Source organism: Carica papaya, chromosome 6, assembly GCF_054855325.1.
Source record: "Carica papaya isolate Zhongbai chromosome 6, ASM5485532v1, whole genome shotgun sequence".
In the NCBI taxonomy this organism is placed as follows: domain Eukaryota; kingdom Viridiplantae; phylum Streptophyta; class Magnoliopsida; order Brassicales; family Caricaceae; genus Carica; species Carica papaya.
The window spans coordinates 30,302,329-30,322,297 of NC_142314.1; the positions used below are offsets into that span (position 1 = coordinate 30,302,329).

The 19,969-nt window shown below is 38.8% G+C and overlaps 1 protein-coding gene, 3 non-coding genes and 1 pseudogene across 4 annotated transcripts; 2 read left to right on the forward strand and 3 right to left on the reverse strand.

The window, feature by feature from the left end:
• Positions 1 to 93: 93 nt before the first annotated feature.
• Positions 94 to 192, reverse strand: LOC148253507 (U6 spliceosomal RNA). Its single transcript, XR_015812997.1, has one exon. It is a non-coding gene; the product is annotated as a U6 spliceosomal RNA (small nuclear RNA).
• Positions 193 to 6,170: 5,978 nt separating this feature from the next.
• On the forward strand, positions 6,171 to 10,808 carry LOC148253508 (uncharacterized). Its single transcript, XM_088223031.1, has 3 exons — positions 6,171 to 6,941; positions 7,593 to 9,495; positions 10,176 to 10,808. The coding sequence occupies exons 1-3, from the start codon at positions 6,195 to 6,197 to the stop codon at positions 10,601 to 10,603; spliced, it is 3,078 nt and encodes a 1,025-aa protein (XP_088079157.1). The 5' UTR covers positions 6,171 to 6,194; the 3' UTR covers positions 10,604 to 10,808.
• A 2,141-nt stretch (positions 10,809 to 12,949) lies between these two features.
• LOC148253509 (U6 spliceosomal RNA) lies at positions 12,950 to 13,052 on the forward strand. Its single transcript, XR_015812993.1, has one exon. It is a non-coding gene; the product is annotated as a U6 spliceosomal RNA (small nuclear RNA).
• A 3,902-nt stretch (positions 13,053 to 16,954) lies between these two features.
• On the reverse strand, positions 16,955 to 17,980 carry LOC148253510 (ATP-dependent DNA helicase Q-like 5 pseudogene; annotated as a pseudogene).
• A 164-nt stretch (positions 17,981 to 18,144) lies between these two features.
• LOC148253511 (U6 spliceosomal RNA) lies at positions 18,145 to 18,243 on the reverse strand. Its single transcript, XR_015812998.1, has one exon. It is a non-coding gene; the product is annotated as a U6 spliceosomal RNA (small nuclear RNA).
• Between the last annotated feature and the right edge of the window lie 1,726 nt (positions 18,244 to 19,969).

Below are 19,969 nucleotides of genomic sequence, written 5' to 3' on the forward strand. Positions count from 1 at the left end.
TTTCCCGCCAAAATTTTGGAGGTTTTTCTTCACTCTCATAATATTTTTAACGAGAAATTTTATAAATAAATGAGAAAGTTGGACAGGAAATGAAAAAATTTAGACCATTTCTCGTACATGTCATTTTTGCGCAGGAAACGTACCAATCTTCTCTGCATCGTTCCAATTTGATAGGACGCCCTGCGAAGGGGCAAAGAATATATAAACCGTTCTAATTACTATTCTCTAAGAGATGTGGGATAGACGTTGCTGGCAACCTCTCAACAAGGTTTTGCTACAGACTGTTTCTCATCCCTGAGTGCCACATAAAAATAATATACATGCTATTGTGTATACTTTTTGCATTAAAATGTATTTTTTGGCTATATTATTCTGCATATGCCATGGCTCCATAGAATAATTACAGAGTATTAATCAGTATAATTTCTTAAAAACGCACACAATTATTTGTAATTAACTTTTTATATTTTTTTAATTAAATAGTTATTCTATAATACTTGGTTCTTATATTGAACAATTGAATATCTAGTCTCTAATTAATAGAAATCTTTTGAAACATAATTAATATAAAGTTTTATTAATTTGTCAAACAAAATAAAATTGTTGGGCACCAAAACTATGAACCTCAATACCCCGTCCGGTATGAGGGTGAAATAGGTCATCCCCATACCCTGTCCGGTATGGGCGCCAAAACACATAAGGTCTCCATACCCCGTGCGGTATGAGAGAATACGTTCCCGGTAGGGTTCCCTACGGACTCGGTCCGTCCACCATCTCCCAGGATATCTAGTCAGACTGTCCACATTATCGAACTTGCCTTTTTTCTTGATCTCAATCATCCAATCATACACAATATGTAAACCAGTAATTGACACCAAACAAGACAACACAGTATCGGGTTTACCATAATACAAACCATAATAAAAGAAACCATGATTCATGCATACGAGACCATAACATAATTATATCAAACATCATGCTACATTTAATACTGAAAATTAGATCAAACAATAACAGATCGACACTGTATCAGACTCGGGCTCCACTAGCAACCTTAATCAATTATACATCTATAAAGTCACACAGTACATTTTAATTATTTATTTAGCTTTAATACCGTAATAGGAAATAGGGTGAGGGGTCCTTACTTGCTTCGGGGTCTGAATTCGGCTCTATAGTGCGCCTACAGGCTGTTCCTAATTTCTCTGAATTTTTTTCGAAAAATTAAAACGCACTACCGGTACCTGCACATGTCCCAAAAATCCCAAATCAGACCTAGGGCCCCTTTCGGCGAATATCGGAATTCCGGCACAACGGCTCCGCCGTGCTCCGGCCACGGCGTCGCCGTCTGCGATGGTGATCCACCTCGGGTTGGCCGTTTTCGGTCGAATTCGGCCAAACTTGCATTGTTCCCTGCAATAAAACAACTCTAGGACCCTCGGTGGGCCAAAAACTCACGAAAAACTGAAACTTACCAGCGGCGGTGCTCTCGAGTGCGGCTCTGGTGTGAGTCGCGTTTTGATGTTTGGCTCCGATCAACCTGTAGAGAAAAGAACAGTGATCACAGTGGTATAAAGTTTGCATCAAACGGAGGCCGGGAGGGGCCTCATCGGAGGCAAAAACAGAAGGGGGTCGCGGCAGCGACGCTGGACTTCGGCTGGGTTTTCTGACCGTTTGGCTAGTGGTTTGGCTATAGGCGGACTCAACATCGAAAAACGAGCCATAAGGAGAAAATTTACCTCGATCGGCGGTCAAAAACTTCTCCGGTTTGGCGGTGGGTAGTGGCGGCTGGCTCCTCCAGCGTCTGGTTCTTCTTCTCCGGCGAGGCACTGGCGGCTAGGGTTTTGTGGTCAGGTGTGGGTGGGGTTATTTATATCATTTGCCTTTTAATCTCAACCGTCCATCAAGATTAAATCTGGACCGTCCGATCCGATTTAATTGGGATTAAATTTGGACCGTCCATCGCGATGCAATCTGGGCCGTCCGTGCGTGATTAAATTTGGGCCGTCTGTGCATACGTTTGATCTGAGCCGTCAGTGTGCACGGGAACGGATCTGCGCCGTCCAATCGTGCGCACGCGGATCGCCCACGTGGCCCATCCCGTGTCAGCGTTTCCTTGCCACGCGGCGTGGCCTGGTTGGCCGGGGCTGCTGACCGGGCCACTGACGTGGCTGCTAACGTGGTTGCTGACGTGGTACAACTTTTTTAAATTACGTTTTGACCCCCGATTTTTTATTTTCTTCTCAAAAACACTCCCAGAATCCAAATTTTCATCCATTTTTCTCAAAATCAATTTCAATTAAATACAAATAATATTTTTACCAAATTTTATCATTATTATTATTTTTATTTTCATTAAATTAAATTAAATAAAAATCTAAAAAATTTAAATAAATAAAAATAAAAATAATAAGATAAAATAAGAAAAAAACACTTGGGTGTTACAACTCTCCCCCCCTTAAAGAAATTTGGTCCTCCAAATTTGCCTCTTACTCTTGGACGAACAAATGGGGATACTGGGCTCTAAATTCTGATTCTAGCTCCCAGGTAGCCTCCCTGGGCGTGTGGTTCTGCCACACGATCTTTACAAAAGATATTTTCCGGTTGTGGAGTATTCTGCTCTTTCGGTCCGTGATACCGACTGGTACTTCTTCATAAGACAAGTCCTCTTGGAGTGGAAGCGGTTCATGAGCCAAGACATGAGAAGGGTCCGGGTTATACTTACGTAGCATGGATACGTGAAACACGTTGTGGACTCTGGAGAGCTTTGGAGGCAGTGTTAGTCTGTAGGCAACATTACCAATCCTGTCTAAGATTTCAAAGGGTCCAATACATCGGGACTTTAATTTTCCCCTCCTACCGAACCTACTAATTCCCTTGAAATGAGTGACCTTAAGAAACACCCGGTCGCCTTTCTCAAACCCTAAGTCTCTCCTCCGGGTATCTGCATAACTCTTCTTCCTACTCTAAGCTGTCTGAATGTTCTTCCTGATTTTAACTATTTTGGACGTGGTCTCCTCTATCAACTCCGGGCCGAACAATCCTCTATCGCCCACTTCCTCCCAATAAATAGGTGATATGCACGGGCGCCCATATAACGCCTCATATGGAGCCATGCCGATGCTAGCTTCGTAGCTGTTGTTGTAGGCAAACTCTATCAGGGGTAGATGGTCGTCCCAATGGCCCCCAGAGTCCAGGACACAAGCTCGGAGCATATCCTCAAGCGTACGAATTGTCCTCTCTGATTTTCCATCAGTCTGGGGATGGAAGACAGTACTAAGAGACATATTTGTTCCCATAGCTTGCTGGAAGCTATTCCAAAATCGAGAAGTGAATCTGGGATCCCTGTTGGATACTACTGTTACTGGAACCCCATGTAATCTGACTATCTCCCGGATATACATCCTTGCCAACTTGTCCAATGAATCGGTCATCCTGATGGCTAGGAAGTGGGAAGACTTGGTAAGTCGGTCAACGATTACCCATATGGCATCATGTCCTGAACGTGCTTTGGGTAGCCCCGATACGAAGTCCATGGTGATATGTTCCCACTTCTACTCCGGGATCGGTAAAGGCTGAAGTAACCCACCTGGGCGCTGATGCTCTGCCTTGACCTGCTGACATACCAACCATTTAGATACAAAGTCGGCTATGTCTCTCTTCATCCCATGCCACCAAAACTGGGGTCGCATGCTTTGGTATATTTTGGTGCTTCCTGGATGCATGGCAAACTTCGAGCTATGGAACTCCGTCATAATATCTCTTTTTAACTCACTGTGATCTGGGACACACATCCTGTCTTGGAAACGAAGTAATCCATTGGCAGAGATTCGAAATTCTGAGATCCCTCCCTGTTCTGCATCCTTCTTACGGGCTACCAGGGCGGGGTCAACTGTTTGGGCTTCCCTTATTCTCTGGATTAACTCGGGCTGGACTATCAGGCGGCCCAAACATGTGACTCTCTTCAGATCATGAAGTCAAACCTGTTGCGTGGCCCCAATTGGTCTGCATTCTGAAACCATCAAATGGGCTAAGATACCTGCACTTTTCCTGCTGAGAGCATCTGCTACCACGTTGCCCTTACTCGGATGGTATAAGATATCATAATCATAGTCCTTAAGGAGTTCCATCCACCTTCTCTGACGCATGTTGAGATCCTTCTGAGTAAATATGTGTTTCAAACTCTTATGATCGGTATAGATCTGAAAGGTCTCTCCGTACAAATAATGGCGTCAGGTTTTCAAGGCGTGAATGATTGCGGCAAGCTCTAAGTCATGGGTGGGATAGTTCTTCTCATGATTCTTTAACTGTCTGGACCTGTATGCTATAACCTTTCCATGCTGCATTAGGACACAACCCAGGCCCAAATAGGAGGCATCACTATAAACTGTATATCCCTCCGATCCACTCGGTAAAGCCAGCACGGGTGCAGTGGTCAGCCGCTTCTTTAATTCTGAAAAACTTCTTTCGCAGTCCTCATTCCACTCAAACTTGGCATTCTACTTTGTGAGTCGGGTTAGATGAGCTGCTAGACTGGAAAATCCTTCAACGAACCTGCGGTAATAACCTGCCATTCCCAGGAAGCTACGGATTTCCTTAACTGATGTCAGCTTCTCCCAGCCAAGTACCGCTTCAACCTTTTCGAGATTGACTGATACCCCTTCCTTCGATATGATGTGTCCTAGGAAGGCGGTCTGCTCAAGCCAGAATCCACACTTACTCAACTTTGCATATAACTTCTTATTTCTGAGGACCTGCAAAACTTGGGCAAGATAGTGAGCATATTCTTCTCTGTTTTTTGAGTAGACTAAGATGTCATCGATGAACACGATAACAAATTGATCCAAGAACTCTCTGAAGACTCTGTTCATCAGATCCATAAAGACTGCCAAGGCGTTGGTTAGCCCAAATGACATGACCAAGAACTCATAGTGTCCGTATCTACTTCGAAAGGCCGTCTTGGGGATTTCTTCTGTTCTTATCTTCACCTGATGGTAACCTGATCGCATGTCTATTTTAGAGAAGACCTGTGTACCCTGCAGCTGATCGAAGAGGTCATCAATTCTGAGAAGGAGATATTTGTTCTTGATCGTAACCATATTCAATCCTTTGTAATCAATACACAGGCTCAACGTTCCATCTCCCTTCCTTAAAAAAGTGACTCCGGCATCCAAAGGGGACACACTGTGTCTAATAAAACCACTGTCTTGCAATTCAGTGATTTGTTTCTCAGCTCTTCCATCTCAATGCGGCTCGTGCGGTAAGGAGCAACCGAAATGGGCTGAGTACTTGGCTGTAGGTCTATAGTGAACTCGACTTCTCTGTCAACTGGCAGACTAAGCAGTTTGTCTGGAAACACATATAGGAAGTCTCGGACTACCGGAATCTCTTAAATACAAATTTCCTTCTTGGGCTTGCCTAGTCAGAGAAAACAGCAAGATTAAGGCACTAGAAGTTAAGAAAACTTACCATTAAGGAATAAGTACTGAATAATTTTATTAATTTGTAAATGGCTCATCGTTAGGAGGATTAAATACAACTTTCTTGTTAAAGCAATCTATGGTGTCGTGATACGCCACTAGCCAATTCATTCCTTAGATTACATCAAAATCCCCTGCGTCTAACCCTATCAGGTTTACACTCAGTTTCTTATTTGCTATCTCCACGGCACAAGCCCTATAGATAACTTCTCCTAGTAGTGTTTTTTACCCCCGGCAGTAGACACAAACAATAATGAATCAAGTTTATCAGGTGATACATTAATTTTGGAAGGAAAAGCATGTGAAACAAAAGAGTGCGATGCACCAGTGTCAAATAAAACATGAGCAATATGGTCACAGATAGCATACATACCCTATACTACATTCGGGTCGGCGTCGGCATCCTGCTGGGTAAGGTTGTAAGCTCTGCCCTAGATAGGAGGCCTCCTTTGATTCTGGTTCCTCGGGCATTCTCTTGCATAATACTGGGCACTGCCACAAATGCGAGAAGTGTTGTTAAGCCGGTAGCAGGGTCTGTCCCCGTGATCTCTGCCGCAGTGCTGACAGATCTTCCCACGTGCTGCCCCTGTAGGTTATCTGATATCTTTATGGACATGTAACTGAAACTGCAAGTGCCTTCTATTAGATACTTATAGAAATGTTTATATTTCTTTGTTCGTCGTATGTTACATTTACTTCTACTTTTATGTGAAGATGGAGAAGAGTTACAGAAGTAGCAGGGGCAGCGCCAGTCCAAATCGCTTGAGCCCATCACCCAGGTCTACTAGCGGTACATTTCAATCAAGGGGAAGGCCCTCTTCTGCCCCTCAGTCTAGTCCAACCCCTAGTGTACGTGCTGCTACACCAACGCGAAGGCCATCTCCTCCTCCAAATAAACCTTCTACGCCTGCTCCTGGATATCTGACTCCAACTCCCCGGAGGGCGAGTACAGGCTCAAGCACGGCAGCTTCCACTGGGGTAAGGGGAAGTTCTCCTATCCGTACAAGTCGTGGGAATTCTGCTTCACCAAAAATCAGTGCATGGCGGTCAAACATTCCTGGTTTCTCTTTAGATGCACCACCCAATCTTCGAACTTCTCTGACAGATCGACCAGCATCATATGTGAGGGGTTCCTCACCAGCATCCAGAAATGGTAAAGATTCAGCTACAAAATATGGTAGGCATTCTATGTCTCCCACTGCTTCTCGAAGTGTCAGTTCATCTCAGAGTCATGATCGAGATCGATTTAGCTCTCAAAGTAAAGGTTCTATGGCATCATCTGGTGATGATGAAATAGACTCGATAAATTCTGTTCGAGTACGTGGCTCAAATTGCTCAGTCTCAAAAAGAGTTGGTGCTTTTCCTAATAATAGAGCTCCAGCATTTTCTAAGAAATCTTCTAGATTGCTGACTCCAAGTTCTGCTCCAAAAAGATCCTTTGACTCTATTCTTCGCCAAACGGTAACTTACTGCTCAGTATCTCATCTTTATCTTTTTCTTTTGTGTTCCAGTCTAATAGAATTCGAATTCAAGGTGTTCGTGTGTTTTCTATATGCAATGTGAGTATTCCAAGTCTCCAATGCTTTAACGTGCATCCAGTTTTGAAACGTGTGCTTTGTAACTTAATTACATTTAGTCATTTGATTGATGCACTTGTTCTATGTGGCTCATTCAACTGCCTATCTAAGCCTTATGTTGATTGTTGATATGCTTTCAATACCATTGGTTGATTGGAGCACCAAAAGCTGATGTGGCTACATACAATGAATTTGACTACTATAAATGATCTGGGCATTAATTAATTTCAAGTATCTGATAAATAGAGACAAGAATTCTCAATTCATGAATCCTTTTGAGAAGAAGAAATCTAGATTTGTCTAATATGATTGGTAGCTTGAGAATGTGTACTAGATCACTATGGTTTAAGGAATGATTATGTGCATTATTCATCGTCAGTAACAAATGGGAAATGTATTTTCAGTGTGATCAAAGAGTCCTTGGATCATATCATATTTTTTCATGTATATATGATTTTTTTAGGGGTGCTTCTGCTCTGGTGTTATTTATCTACATCTTTTAGAGCAATGATAGGAGGATTATTTTTTTTATTAGGATCAAAGGAAAAGTCCTCCGAATATGTTCAGGCCTCTCTTGTCTAGTGTTCCCAGTACCACCTTTTATGTTGGAAAGGGTAGTTCTGCAAATCGTTCTTTGATCTCAAGGAATTCTTCTGTCACAACCAGCAGTAATGCAAGTTCTGATCAAGGTACAAGTGCTGTACTAGATACCGAAGGGAGTGATCACCACCAGGATGACTTGACAAGTGAATTTGAGATAATACGATATTCTGATGCTCAAGAAGTATTTGCCTTTGACAAGGTAGATGCATTAAGTGAAGAAGCTGGGCATGATAGAGATGATAGGTCACCTAATATTCAGCTTGATGACTTTCATCAAGATGCTGGTAACTCTCAGGAGTTCTCTGCTCAAGGTGCTAATGCAGAAATTTGTTCAACATCTACTGTTTTATGTTCCAGAGGTGATTCTAGAGAAGGTATTAATGATGCAAACATGGAAATTTGTTCTAAATGTCAAGGCAGATTTTGCATAACTGAACCACCAGAAGTAGATAGTTATCTTTGTCCAGCTTGCAAGAGGGAACATGATCTTATGGCTGACACTGTTTCTGACACAATAATAGCAGTTGAGGACTCCTCAATGCTGTCTGTGAAAACTTATGAAGAAAATAAATTATTTGATGAAATGGAGCCTGCAATGCCTGAGACTGAGTCACTGCCGCAAGGTACTGAATTGGTTGAGCCAGTGGCTTCTCAGCCTGAAGAGAATGTTAAGCAAGGGCATACTTCCTTTTCAGAGAAAAATCAGAATTACTTGCAAGAAAATTATATTGCTAGGTCTTTGGCAGAAGATATTGAAGAGAGGCTCAACTATCAGGAAGGGACTGAGCAACCTACTGTTTGTCATAGCTTACCTGTCAGGGACATTGAAGGTCAGCGACTACAGCTGTCTAATGAGCATGTGGATTTAAAATTTGATTCTTCAGAAGGTGCGGGCATATCCGTGTTGCTAAAGAGGTCGAGCAGTAGCAAGGGACATGTTGTTCAGGGCAGGACATTCACTGCCACCACTAAACCTTATGATGATGCCTCTTATGCAAGAGACAGTTCGAGCAGTTTGCGGAGCTCCACTGGGTATGGCAGTGTTTCTGCATCTTCATCGATTGATTTCTCAGCTAGACAGACAGAGAGCCGTGTACAACGGCAGTTAAGTGGAAAGAAATTTGAAATAGAGAATTATAGATATGAAATGAACTTAAAACCTCAAAGTATTTTATCATCAGGCTCTGGAGTTTCACCTAATGCCCTTCAAGCTTTGGGTCTTGTAACAGGCACAGCTGACCAGAATGTAGAGGTTTCTGCTGGTAATATCAAATGCAATGAAGTGGAGGAAATGCATCTAGGTTCAGAAGTGAAAGTGCCGGCTTTGGAAAATAAGACAGCTGCTGTGGCTCTTGAGGCAGACATTTCTGACTGTGATGAGAGTACAAAGTCAATTGATCCTTCCACCTCTGAATTGTCAAGCCATATGGTTAGCAATCGATCAGAGGACAATTCAGCTGCATCATTCCTGAACTATGAAAGTTATGTTTCTTATGAAAATTTAGAAGACTTCCCAAACCCTGCAAGCTCTGCTTTGGGGGCAACAACTATCACTGCAGAGTCTTCTCGTGAAGAACATGCCATGCCCAACTCTAGTCTTGACGGAGTTGAAGTCAGGGAGGTCTCTGGTATCAGCTCTTTGGCTATGATATCAGAAATAGAAACAGAGAACTGCTATCTGGAGAATCCTGGTTCATTGAGGGGTGATGAATCTCTGGAGTTGAATAACAATATTAATGAAGTTGAGGAGCCTTCAGTTCCAACCACCGACGGCAAGGACATGGCTACTTCTGTTCAGGATCTCAATGCTGCAGATAATCCTCATGATATTTTAGGTAAACTTTGCTTGTTTATCATGAATTTGGTTATCTATTTTCGTGGACCTGTTAGTGTAACCTAGGCGATAGGAAGTCAACATGCTAAGTTGATTTCACCGTATTCGCAATATTTCAAATGTTTCAATCTCTAGTTCCAAAGTAATCAAATGGCAATTTTAAATCCTCAATATAACTTTATTTGATGTCATGGATTTACTTGCTTCTTTCAGATAGACCAGCATTAAAATGCCAGCTGGACAATTGCTTTGCCTTATTTTGCAAATATCAAAATGTCCTTTATTCAATTCTGCATTTAGTGGTGGTTTATGGATATTGGAGAAGTGTTTTCAAAGGTGGACTGGTGCTAGTGGGCAGCACGTCGAGATCGTGAATGTGCATCATTTTGGATGCTACTCGTCTTTGTTTTCTTTTGGCAATTGTGAATGCATCTGTCTTTGAGTCTTAGGTGAAGTCACATAGTGCATTATGAGATGGATATCTATTTGTTATTTGTCTATTTAGTTGTTGCATTTTCCTGGTTGCTGAAATAAAAAAAACAATTTGTGGTCTCACTGGATCCTTACAATAGACAATTATTTATTTTATGTTTGCATCAAATTACATGCTAAAACTTGGTTCTCAAAACATAGTAGTTGGGTTTAAGCTCTGTTATTTGACAAATTGGTACATATTTGCAGATGAATCGAGAGTATTAGTAGAATGTCGTGGAGGAAGCAAAGGAAGGAGCCTGACCCTTGAAGAAGCAACAGATACAATACTTTTCTGCAGCTCTATCGTTCATGATCTAGCCTATAAGGCGGCAAGCATAGCAATCGAGAAAGAAACTGAAGTGCCACTGGAAGGTTCGTGGCCAACTGTCACTATATTAGGTAAATCTAATACCGACAGAACGGACCAACCTGGTAGAACTGCAGCTAAACGCTCGTCAAAATCACTCAAGTCCAGGCCCAGGCGTGTAGAAACAGATGCAGAGCCACCTCCTAGCAAGACTGAGAATGATGAAAATATTGATGCATCGGCAGTACGAAACGTCGGACTTCCTAATAAGCCGGACAGTACAAAACCTCAAAAACTGGAATCGAAGTGCAATTGCACAATAATGTGAAATTCATTCATTTTGTTTCGGTGTCAGTATGTGACCCTGGTATTTTTATGTTAATGATTTTCTTGTTTGAAGGGCTGTTTGGATTATTGGCAATTGGTAATTTTTTTTTTTTGTCGATTCCAATTATTTTTAAGAAACACCACCTTGGGCTGGTGTTATAATTGTAAAGTTTTTTTTTTAACTTAATTATTTTTCTTTTTATTCTTACCATCAGATTAATATTAGTCAAGAGGCATTGGAGGATTGTGTTTACTCCATAAAGCCTCCTCCATTCTTGTTAATTGTTTCTGCTTCTAATCTATGATTTCTCTCTTTTCTAATTTATTGCTGTGGATGCTTTCAAGTGATAAATGCTTTTCTTTGAAGGTTGATATTTGTTCATTCCTTGTCAGAAAGCATTCTGCTTTTCATCAAACCCTAGATTTCATTCTCATGCTGCTGGGTTTGACAAAGACTTAACACCTGCCTATATGTATAGCTCATCATTTGGAAAAAAAAATATACATATATATAAATATATATATATATAATCTTATTCAAATTTTTATTCCTTTTTCATGCAAGTGTTTCTAGGATTCATTTTCACGCTCTACTTTTTGGTCAAAACAAATATTTGGCTTCCATTTGAGGAATCTTATGTTTTACTTCATAAACAATCTTTTTTGGGTTTTTACTAAATTGACTTTTCTGTCAAGGCATAAAATTCACTCCCACGGTGGCTTCCTATATATTTTATTTTACACTTTGCTTGTATGGGTCAAAATCTGGTGAAAAATCTAAAGTTTTATTGAGCTTTATTTATGTCTTTTGTCAGAAGCGTTTAACGGGATTCATGTTTCAGTTTTATTTCTTGGATTTTAAGCTTGCGGGTATGGTTCATAATCTTCAAATACCGTTTATTTGTAACCCATATATTTCATGTTTAAAATTAATGGTCAGAACATGGGTATAGGTTTAATCCACACCTTATTACAGGGTTTTCTTTTTAAAAAATAAAAAAATAAATAACTACTGAATAATATTCTTTATATATTATAAAAAAATTTAGTCTGATAGAAAATACTCTTTATATCTTTTATTAGAATATATTATTTACAAAATATTCTTTATATTTTTTATCTGAATATGTTATAAAATATTTTATACAAATACGTAATGATTTATATTTTTTGTTTAAATATATTTTAAATTATTTTTTCTGATATATTTGTCGGGATGAAATATAATTCGATTATTGTACTATCATCAATACAACAATAAATTAAGATCAAGGTTTTATTAAATTAAACATTATACACTAATTGTAGTTTATTTATAATACACTAATAAAATAACGAATTTTTTATTTTTAATAAGATTTAAAATTGTAATACTTAAATAAGAGGTAAAAATGTTAATTATTACACCACATTATTAACAATATTCAACAATCTAATTTCGCAACAAAGTAAATTACCCACGTCCCTTGGTAATAGGATAAACATATTCTAAGGAGTAATTTAACTTATCCAGCGGTTTACCATTGGAGGAATTTGAATCTTCCATGCCTATCTAAGAGAGAAACTACATCTGTTCCGCATCATTTGCATCACTTGAATGGTTTACCATCCCACATTGTTTGGTTTGTATGTTTATCAACATTCATGTAAATATATACACTGACACAACATTTTGGATTTTATCCAAACAATATGTACGGATGACAAAAGTTTTTAGCAAAAATGAAGAAATAAAAATACTAATTAAATTTATACCGACAGAGAATAAAATAAAAGGAAGAAATAAAGAAAAATAATAATAAATAAATAAGTAAATGAAAATAAATTAAAATTAACTCAAGGGCGAATATAATGTGAGAATGTCGCAGTGTATTATTGCTAGTAGGCATGAAATTAAGTGCTAAAATGAAAGGATGTTAAAATTATTAGGTCAACTTTTTTTTTTTGTTTTTATTTATTGATTTATTTGTTACTCCCATCTTGGTTACTTAAGCTACTTTAAACAATATATATATATATATGTATATATATATATGTTTACGATCGATTGAATGAATTCTAAAGCATATACTTGGGTTGTGAAATTCATTTTTGTAACTAATTTTGTACATTTTATAAAGTTAATTATGCTGTGGAGCCATGGAATATGTAAACAAAAAACCTATTTTAGTGCAAAAAGTATGCACTAGAGCAGGTATATTAATTTCATATGGCACTTCGGAATCAGAAAAAGTTAAAAGCAAAGTTTTGTCGAGAGGGGTAAACAGGGAGCCGCTGCCCCTATCCCACACCGCTTTGTAAACAAATGATTTACGGTTTATATATGGAAGCCTGTAAAGAAACTTTCGTCCCTTCGGGGACATCCGATAAAATTGGAACGATACAGAGAAGATTAGCATGGCCCCTGCGCAAGGATGACACGCATAAATCGAGAAATGGTCCAAATTTTTTTTTTCCCGTTATCCGCTCTGAAAAATCCTCCATTAATTCTGATAGTCTCTCGCGTCTCCGACACTTCCAGGTCTTCTTCCTTCTTCTCCAACACCGTTCCCATTACCCATAACGTCCTCCCCTGACGCCACTCCAAAACCCCTTAACCCGACTACAATTCCTTCTGCTCTATCATCGTCATTGCCTTCCCTCCGAAAAATCCCGCGTCATCCCTACCGGCGATTCCTTCCAAATCCTTCGCGCCAGCTTTTTCTCCAATGTCCCTCCCGCAAATATAGTAGGCATTTTATGTCTCCTTCTGCTTCTCGAAGTGATCAGTTCATCTCAGTCATAATCGAGATCGGTTTAGCTCTCAAAGTAAATGTTCTATAGCTTCATCTGGTGCTGATGAAATAGACTCGCTAACTTCTGTCCCGGTACGTGGCTCAGATTTCTCAGTCTCGAAAAGACTTGGTGCTTTCCCCAATAATAGAGCTCCAGCATTTTCTAAGAAATCGTCTAGATTGCTGACTCCAAGTTCCGCTCCAAAAAGAGCCTGTTACTCCTCTCTTCGCCAAATGGTATCTTACCGCTCAGTATCTCATATTTTATCTTTTTCTTTTGTGTTCCAGTCCAGTAGAATTTGAATTTAAGGTGTTCGTATGTTATATATATATAATGTGAGTATTCCAAATATCCAATGCTTTGAGTTGCAATTTTTGAAACATGTGGATTGTAACTTAATTACATTTATCCATTGATTGATGCGCTTGTTTTATGTGGCTCATTCAACTGCTTATCTAAGCCTTATGTTGATCGTTGACATGCTTTCAATTGCATTGGTTGATTAGAACACCAAAAGCTGATGTGGCTATATATACAGTGAATTTGACAACTATAAATGATCCGGAAATTAATTATTTTGAAGCCTCTGATAAATAGAGACAATAATTCTCGATTCATGAATCCTTTTGAGAAGAAGAAATCTAGATTTGTCTCTTGATCGTGTGTATTAGATCACCATGGTTTAAGGAATGATTATGTGCATTTTTCATCCTCACGAACAAATTGGGAAATGTATTTTCAGCGTGATTAAAGAGTTGTTGGATCATACCATGTTTTTGCATGTATATACAAATTTGTTTAGGGGCGCTTCTGCTCTGGTGTTATTAATCCACATCTTTTGAAGTAATGATAGAAGAATTATTATTTATTTAATTAGGATTATGTATTACATCTTTTGGTGTTATTGTTCAGGGCAGGACATTTATTGCGGAGCTCCACTGGATATGGCACTGTTTCTGCATCTTCATTGATTGATTTCTCAGCTAGACAGACAGAGAGCCGTGTACAACGGCAGTTAAGTGCAACAGGCACAGCTGACCAGAATGTAGAGGTTTCTGTTGGTGCTACCAAATGCAATGAAGTGGAAGAAATGCATCTAGGTTCAAAGTATGGCTGCTGTGGCTCTTGAGGCAGACATTTTTGAATGTGATGAGACTACAAAGTCAATTGATCCTTCCACCTCTGAATTGTCAAGCCATATGGTTAGCAGTCAATCAAAGGACAATTCAGCTGCATCATTCCTGCACTATGAAGATCGTGATTCGTATGAAAATGTAGAAGACTTCCCAAACCCTGCAAGCTCTGCTTTTGGGCAACAACTATCACTGCAGAGTCTTCTCTTGAAGAACACGCCATGCCCAACTCTAGTCTTGATGGGAGTAGAAATCAGGGAGGTCCCTGTGTATCAGCTCTTTGACTATATCGGAAATAGAAACAGAGAACTGCTATCTGGAGAATCCTGGTTCATTGAGGATGATGAATCTCTGGAGCTGAATAACAATATTAATGAAGTTGAGGAGCCTTCAGTTCCTACCACCGAAGGCAAGGACATGGCTACTTCTGTTCAGGATCTCAATGCCGCAGATAATGCTCATGATATTTGAGGTAAACTTTGCTTGTTCATCATGAATTTGGTTATCCATTTTCATGGACCTGTCAGTGTAACCTACTTTATAGTCATAGGAAGTCAACATGCTAAGTTGATTACCCCATATTCATAATATTTCAAATGTTTCAATCTCTAGTTCCAAAGTAATCACATGGCAATATTAAATCCTCAATGTAACTTTATTTGATGTCATGGATTTACTTGCTTCTTTCAGATAGACCAGCATTAAAGTGCTAGCTGGACAATTACTTTGCCTTACTTTGCAAATATCATAAATGTTCTTTATTCAATTGTGTGTTTTAAGTAGTGGTCTTGGTTTGTGAATCTTGCAGAGGTCTGTTCAAAGGTGGGATGGTGCTAATGGGCGGCATGTGGATGTCCCAAATGTGCATAATTTTGGATGGTACTCCATCTTTGTTTTCTTTTAGCAATTGTGAGTACATCTGTCTTTGTATCTTCTTAGGTGAAGCCAATTAGAGCATTATTAGACGGGTATCTATTTATTGTTTGTTTGTTTAATTGTTGGACTCGTAGTTCCCATGCATATCAGCATTTGTCTGGTTGCTGAAATGAAACCAACAATTTGCGGCCTCACTGTATCCTCACAATAGACAATTGTTTATTTCATGCTTGTATCAAATATGTGCCAGAACTTAGCTCTAAAACTATAGTAGTAGGATTTAAGCTTTGTTATCTGACAAATTGGTATGTATTTGACGAATCAACGGTATTAGTAGAATGTCGGGGAGGAAGCAAGGGAAGTAGCCCGACACTTGAAGAAACAACTGATACAATACCACTGGAAGGTTCTTGGCCAACCGTCACTATATTAGGTAAATCCAATACGGACAGAAAGGACCAACCTGGTAGAACTGCAGCTAAAGGCTCCTCAAAATCACTAAAGTCCAGGCCCTGGTATGTAGAAACAGATGCAGAGCCATGTCCTAGCAAGACTGAGAATGATGAAAATATCGATGCATCAGCAGTACGAAATGTTGGACTTACTTGTAAGCCAGACAGTATAAAACCTCCAAAACTGGAATCAAAGTGTAATTGCACAATAATGTGAAATTCATTCATTTTGTTTTGGTGTCGGTATGTGACCCTGATATTTTTATGTTAATGATGGCTGTTTGGTTTATTGGCAATTGATATATTTTTTTTGTCGATTCCAATTATTTTTAAGAAACACCACCTTGTGTTGGTGTTATAATTGCGAAGTTTCTTTTGTCTTTAATTATTATTTTTTTTTTTATTCTTATCATCAGGTTAATATTAGGAATCAAGAGGCATTGGAGGATTGTGTTTACTCCATAGAGCCTGCGTTCTTTTAAAGTTTTTTTCTGCTTCTAATCCGTGATTTCTCCCTTTTATGATTTGTGGTTTTGGATGCTCTCAAGTGATAAATGCTTTTATGCCTTTTATTTTTAGAATTCATTTTCACGTTCTACTTTTTGGTCAAATAACAGATTTGGCTTCGATATTAGTTTGTATTGATTCTACACTTGCATTGTATGGCTTATTATCTGAAAAAAGAAAAGAAAGAAAAATTTGAGGAACCATATGTTTTACACTCCATAAACAATCTTATTCGGCTCTTTTCCTTTCCAGTGAGCTGACTTTTTTGTCAAGGCATATAATTCACTCCCATGGTGGCTTCCTAAGTATTTTATACTTGCTTGTATGGCTCAAAATCTGATGGAAAATTTAAAGAATATCTTTTTATAGAAACTTTTATTGGGCTTATATCTTTTGTCAGAAGCCTTTAATAGGATTCATCTTTCAGTTCTATCCTTGCTTTTCGTCAAAGCATTCATCGATTCTCGGATTTTAAGCTCATGGGGTATGGTTCATAATCTTAAAATATACTTTATTTGTAACTACACATTTCATGTTTGATGTTAATAATTAAACTTGTTTAAATTATTATCAATAATAAGCTGGGATAAACCACGAAAGAGGGCATCATCAATCCTCTACCTGGCTGCTGCTCAAAAGGCCGCCAGGAATCACAGCAGGGAGCTGCTTCAACTGGTCGATCATTAACGCCAACAGAGGGCTGACAACCAGCGTGATCCCCGGCAAAATCATGGCTGGAATCTGATAGCACAGCGACTTCCCCGCACCCGTGGGTAAAACCAGCACCGTCGATCTCCCCGAGAGAACCATCTTGATCGCCTCCATCTGCCCGCCGCGAAACGAATGATGACCGTACACTACGTTCAGCAACCTCACCAGATTATCATCGGACGGCTCGTCTCGCGCCGCCGAGACTGCCTCCTGCAACAGACGAACGCTTCGCTCTTCCCTCTTCTTCTTCGGTTGCGGGATTTCTCCAGCAAACCCATCTTCGCCACAAATGCTCTCCGTCTCAATTCCGCTCTCGGCTTTTGCTTTTCTCTTGCTCCTCGTTTTTCTGTAGGCATAATTGTTTTGGCTTTTGGTTCTGCCTTTGCACTTGCTAGGATACTTGCCCCGTCTTTTCCCATTCAGTTGAAGCTTCACGAAATTACCTTCACTTGCGCCGGAGCAGTTTCGAATTTTGACAGGCGGGTCAGCCAAGCTGCTGCCGATCAAATTAGGGTGCTGCCTCCGGCGGACTTTGAGCGGGTTTGGGCGAACCGGACGGGGTTCCGAGCGGTCGATAACGATTTCGGGTCGGGGCAGCGGTAGCGGGGCGTCGTTTTCGAAAGTGAGAGAGTGTTTGCGAAGTTTGGAGAAGGAAGGGACCTTGGAGAAAAAGCCGGGGGGAAGGGTTTGGAGGGAATCGCCGGTAGGGACGAGACGGGACTGATCAGAGGGGCGGCGGATCTGGAAAGGCAGGGATGAGGGCAGAGCAGAAGGAATTGGGGGCGGGTTAAGGGGTTTTGGAGCGGGGTGAGGAGATGACGTTATGGGTAATGGCAGTGGCGTTGGAGGAGGAGGAAGAAGATTTGATTGTCTCGGAGGAGTGGCGGAGACGTGAGAACCATCAGAGTCTGAATCGGAATCCATGGAGAATTTCCAGAGCTAAAAGGATACGAGAAAGAGACTGAACTGGTATAAGCCTTTGGCTCTTTCCTAATTTTCCCGCCAAAATTTTGGAGGTTTTTCTTCACTCTCATAATATTTTTAACGAGAAATTTTATAAATAAATGAGAAAGTTGGACAGGAAATGAAAAAATTTAGACCATTTCTCGTACATGTCATTTTTGCGCAGGAAACGTACCAATCTTCTCTGCATCGTTCCAATTTGATAGGACGCCCTGCGAAGGGGCAAAGAATATATAAACCGTTCTAATTACTATTCTCTAAGAGATGTGGGATAGACGTTGCTGGCAACCTCTCAACAAGGTTTTGCTACAGACTGTTTCTCATCCCTGAGTGCCACATAAAAATAATATACATGCTATTGTGTATACTTTTTGCATTAAAATGTATTTTTTGGCTATATTATTCTGCATATGCCATGGCTCCATAGAATAATTACAGAGTATTAATCAGTATAATTTCTTAAAAACGCACACAATTATTTGTAATTAACTTTTTATATTTTTTTAATTAAATAGTTATTCTATAATACTTGGTTCTTATATTGAACAATTGAATATCTAGTCTCTAATTAATAGAAATCTTTTGAAACATAATTAATATAAAGTTTTATTAATTTGTCAAACAAAATAAAATTGTTGATTTTTCATACATATCGTGTTGATCAATTAATAGATATACACATATAGATGTATTATGTGCATGCATTTTGGTTTTATTTGACAATTAAGACATAAGTTCTATTCCATATATCTAATTCTAACAATAGCTTATCGTATATATAAATATACATATATGTCTGCATCATTAACAAAAATACGCCCATTGTCAGGATTACTATAATTTTCATTACATAAGAAACTAATACAAATTAGAGTGTAACTCTCTAAAATCAAGATACATTATCTCCTTAACGAACACGAAATATAAAATACATACATTTATTAATTATTTTATGTACATAGATCAATTATAATATAATACAAATAACCTTTAAATAAAAATATATATAAGAGTACAATTTGACTCAAATCTATAATCTCTTATAGAGAAATAGATATATCAACTATTAAACTAAAAATAAAATATAAAATGTATAGATTTATCAATTAGTTGATATACGTACACTAATCATGATTGAATACAAATAATCTTCAAATAAGAATACACATAGGAGTGCAGTTTGATCTAAATCTACAACTTCTTATAGAGGAAGAGACGTATCAACCGTTAAAGTAAATAGTTGTTTGTAAGATTGCATTTTTTTTGTTTGATAATTGTTTATTATATTATCATATTTGGTTGCACATAAACTAAACTTTGATGTTTATTGTTAAGGATTTTTATATATAGATCAGTGTTTTTCAATTTTTATATATTAGTAACGATTAAAAACTATACTTAATTTTGTAGTGTAGACGACACACATTTTTTTTTCATAAGGATGACAGAGAATCAGTTGAGATATTAAAATTTTAATATTTTTAAGAAAATTAAATATCTAACTAAACTCTTTATTTTGCTGTTTATGTCGAAAGAAAAAAATGTATACAAATTTTCTCATATACATTCAATAGTCTTTTTTCAATACGAATTAAAGCAAGATAGTAAGTAAAAAGTCCCCATTTACGAATGAGTATAACATAGATGAGGTCGATCTTTCATGATGTTTAACTGATTAGTTGTTGGGTGCTAGGAACCGAGTTGTGTAACCCTGTTGCATTATTATGTTCAAACAGTTTGCTTTCAGGCATGTTGATCGGGATCTTGGAGGGCAATGGTAACTTATACAAAAATGGATAAAAAGGTCAAATTCACATATAGATGATGGAAATTTTAATTTTTTGGAGTAGAAGTTAATATGTTTTGGTAAGAGGAAACAAGTTAACACCTTGGATGTAGCACCCGGAAAGGAGGAGAAAAAAAAAAAAAAAAAAAAAAAAAAAAAAAGGG

What these genes read in the sequence shown, in the direction of transcription:
- LOC148253508 (XM_088223031.1), top strand. Translation starts at nt 6,195, where the DNA reads ATGGAGAAGAGTTACAGAAGTAGCAGGGGCAGCGCCAGTCCAAATCGC. An exon ending in ACTCTATTCTTCGCCAAACG is followed by an intron (nt 6,942 to 7,592) that starts GTAACTTACTGC and finishes TTTTTTTATTAG; the next exon opens with GATCAAAGGAAAAGTCCTCC. An exon ending in TAATCCTCATGATATTTTAG is followed by an intron (nt 9,496 to 10,175) that starts GTAAACTTTGCT and finishes ACATATTTGCAG; the next exon opens with ATGAATCGAGAGTATTAGTA.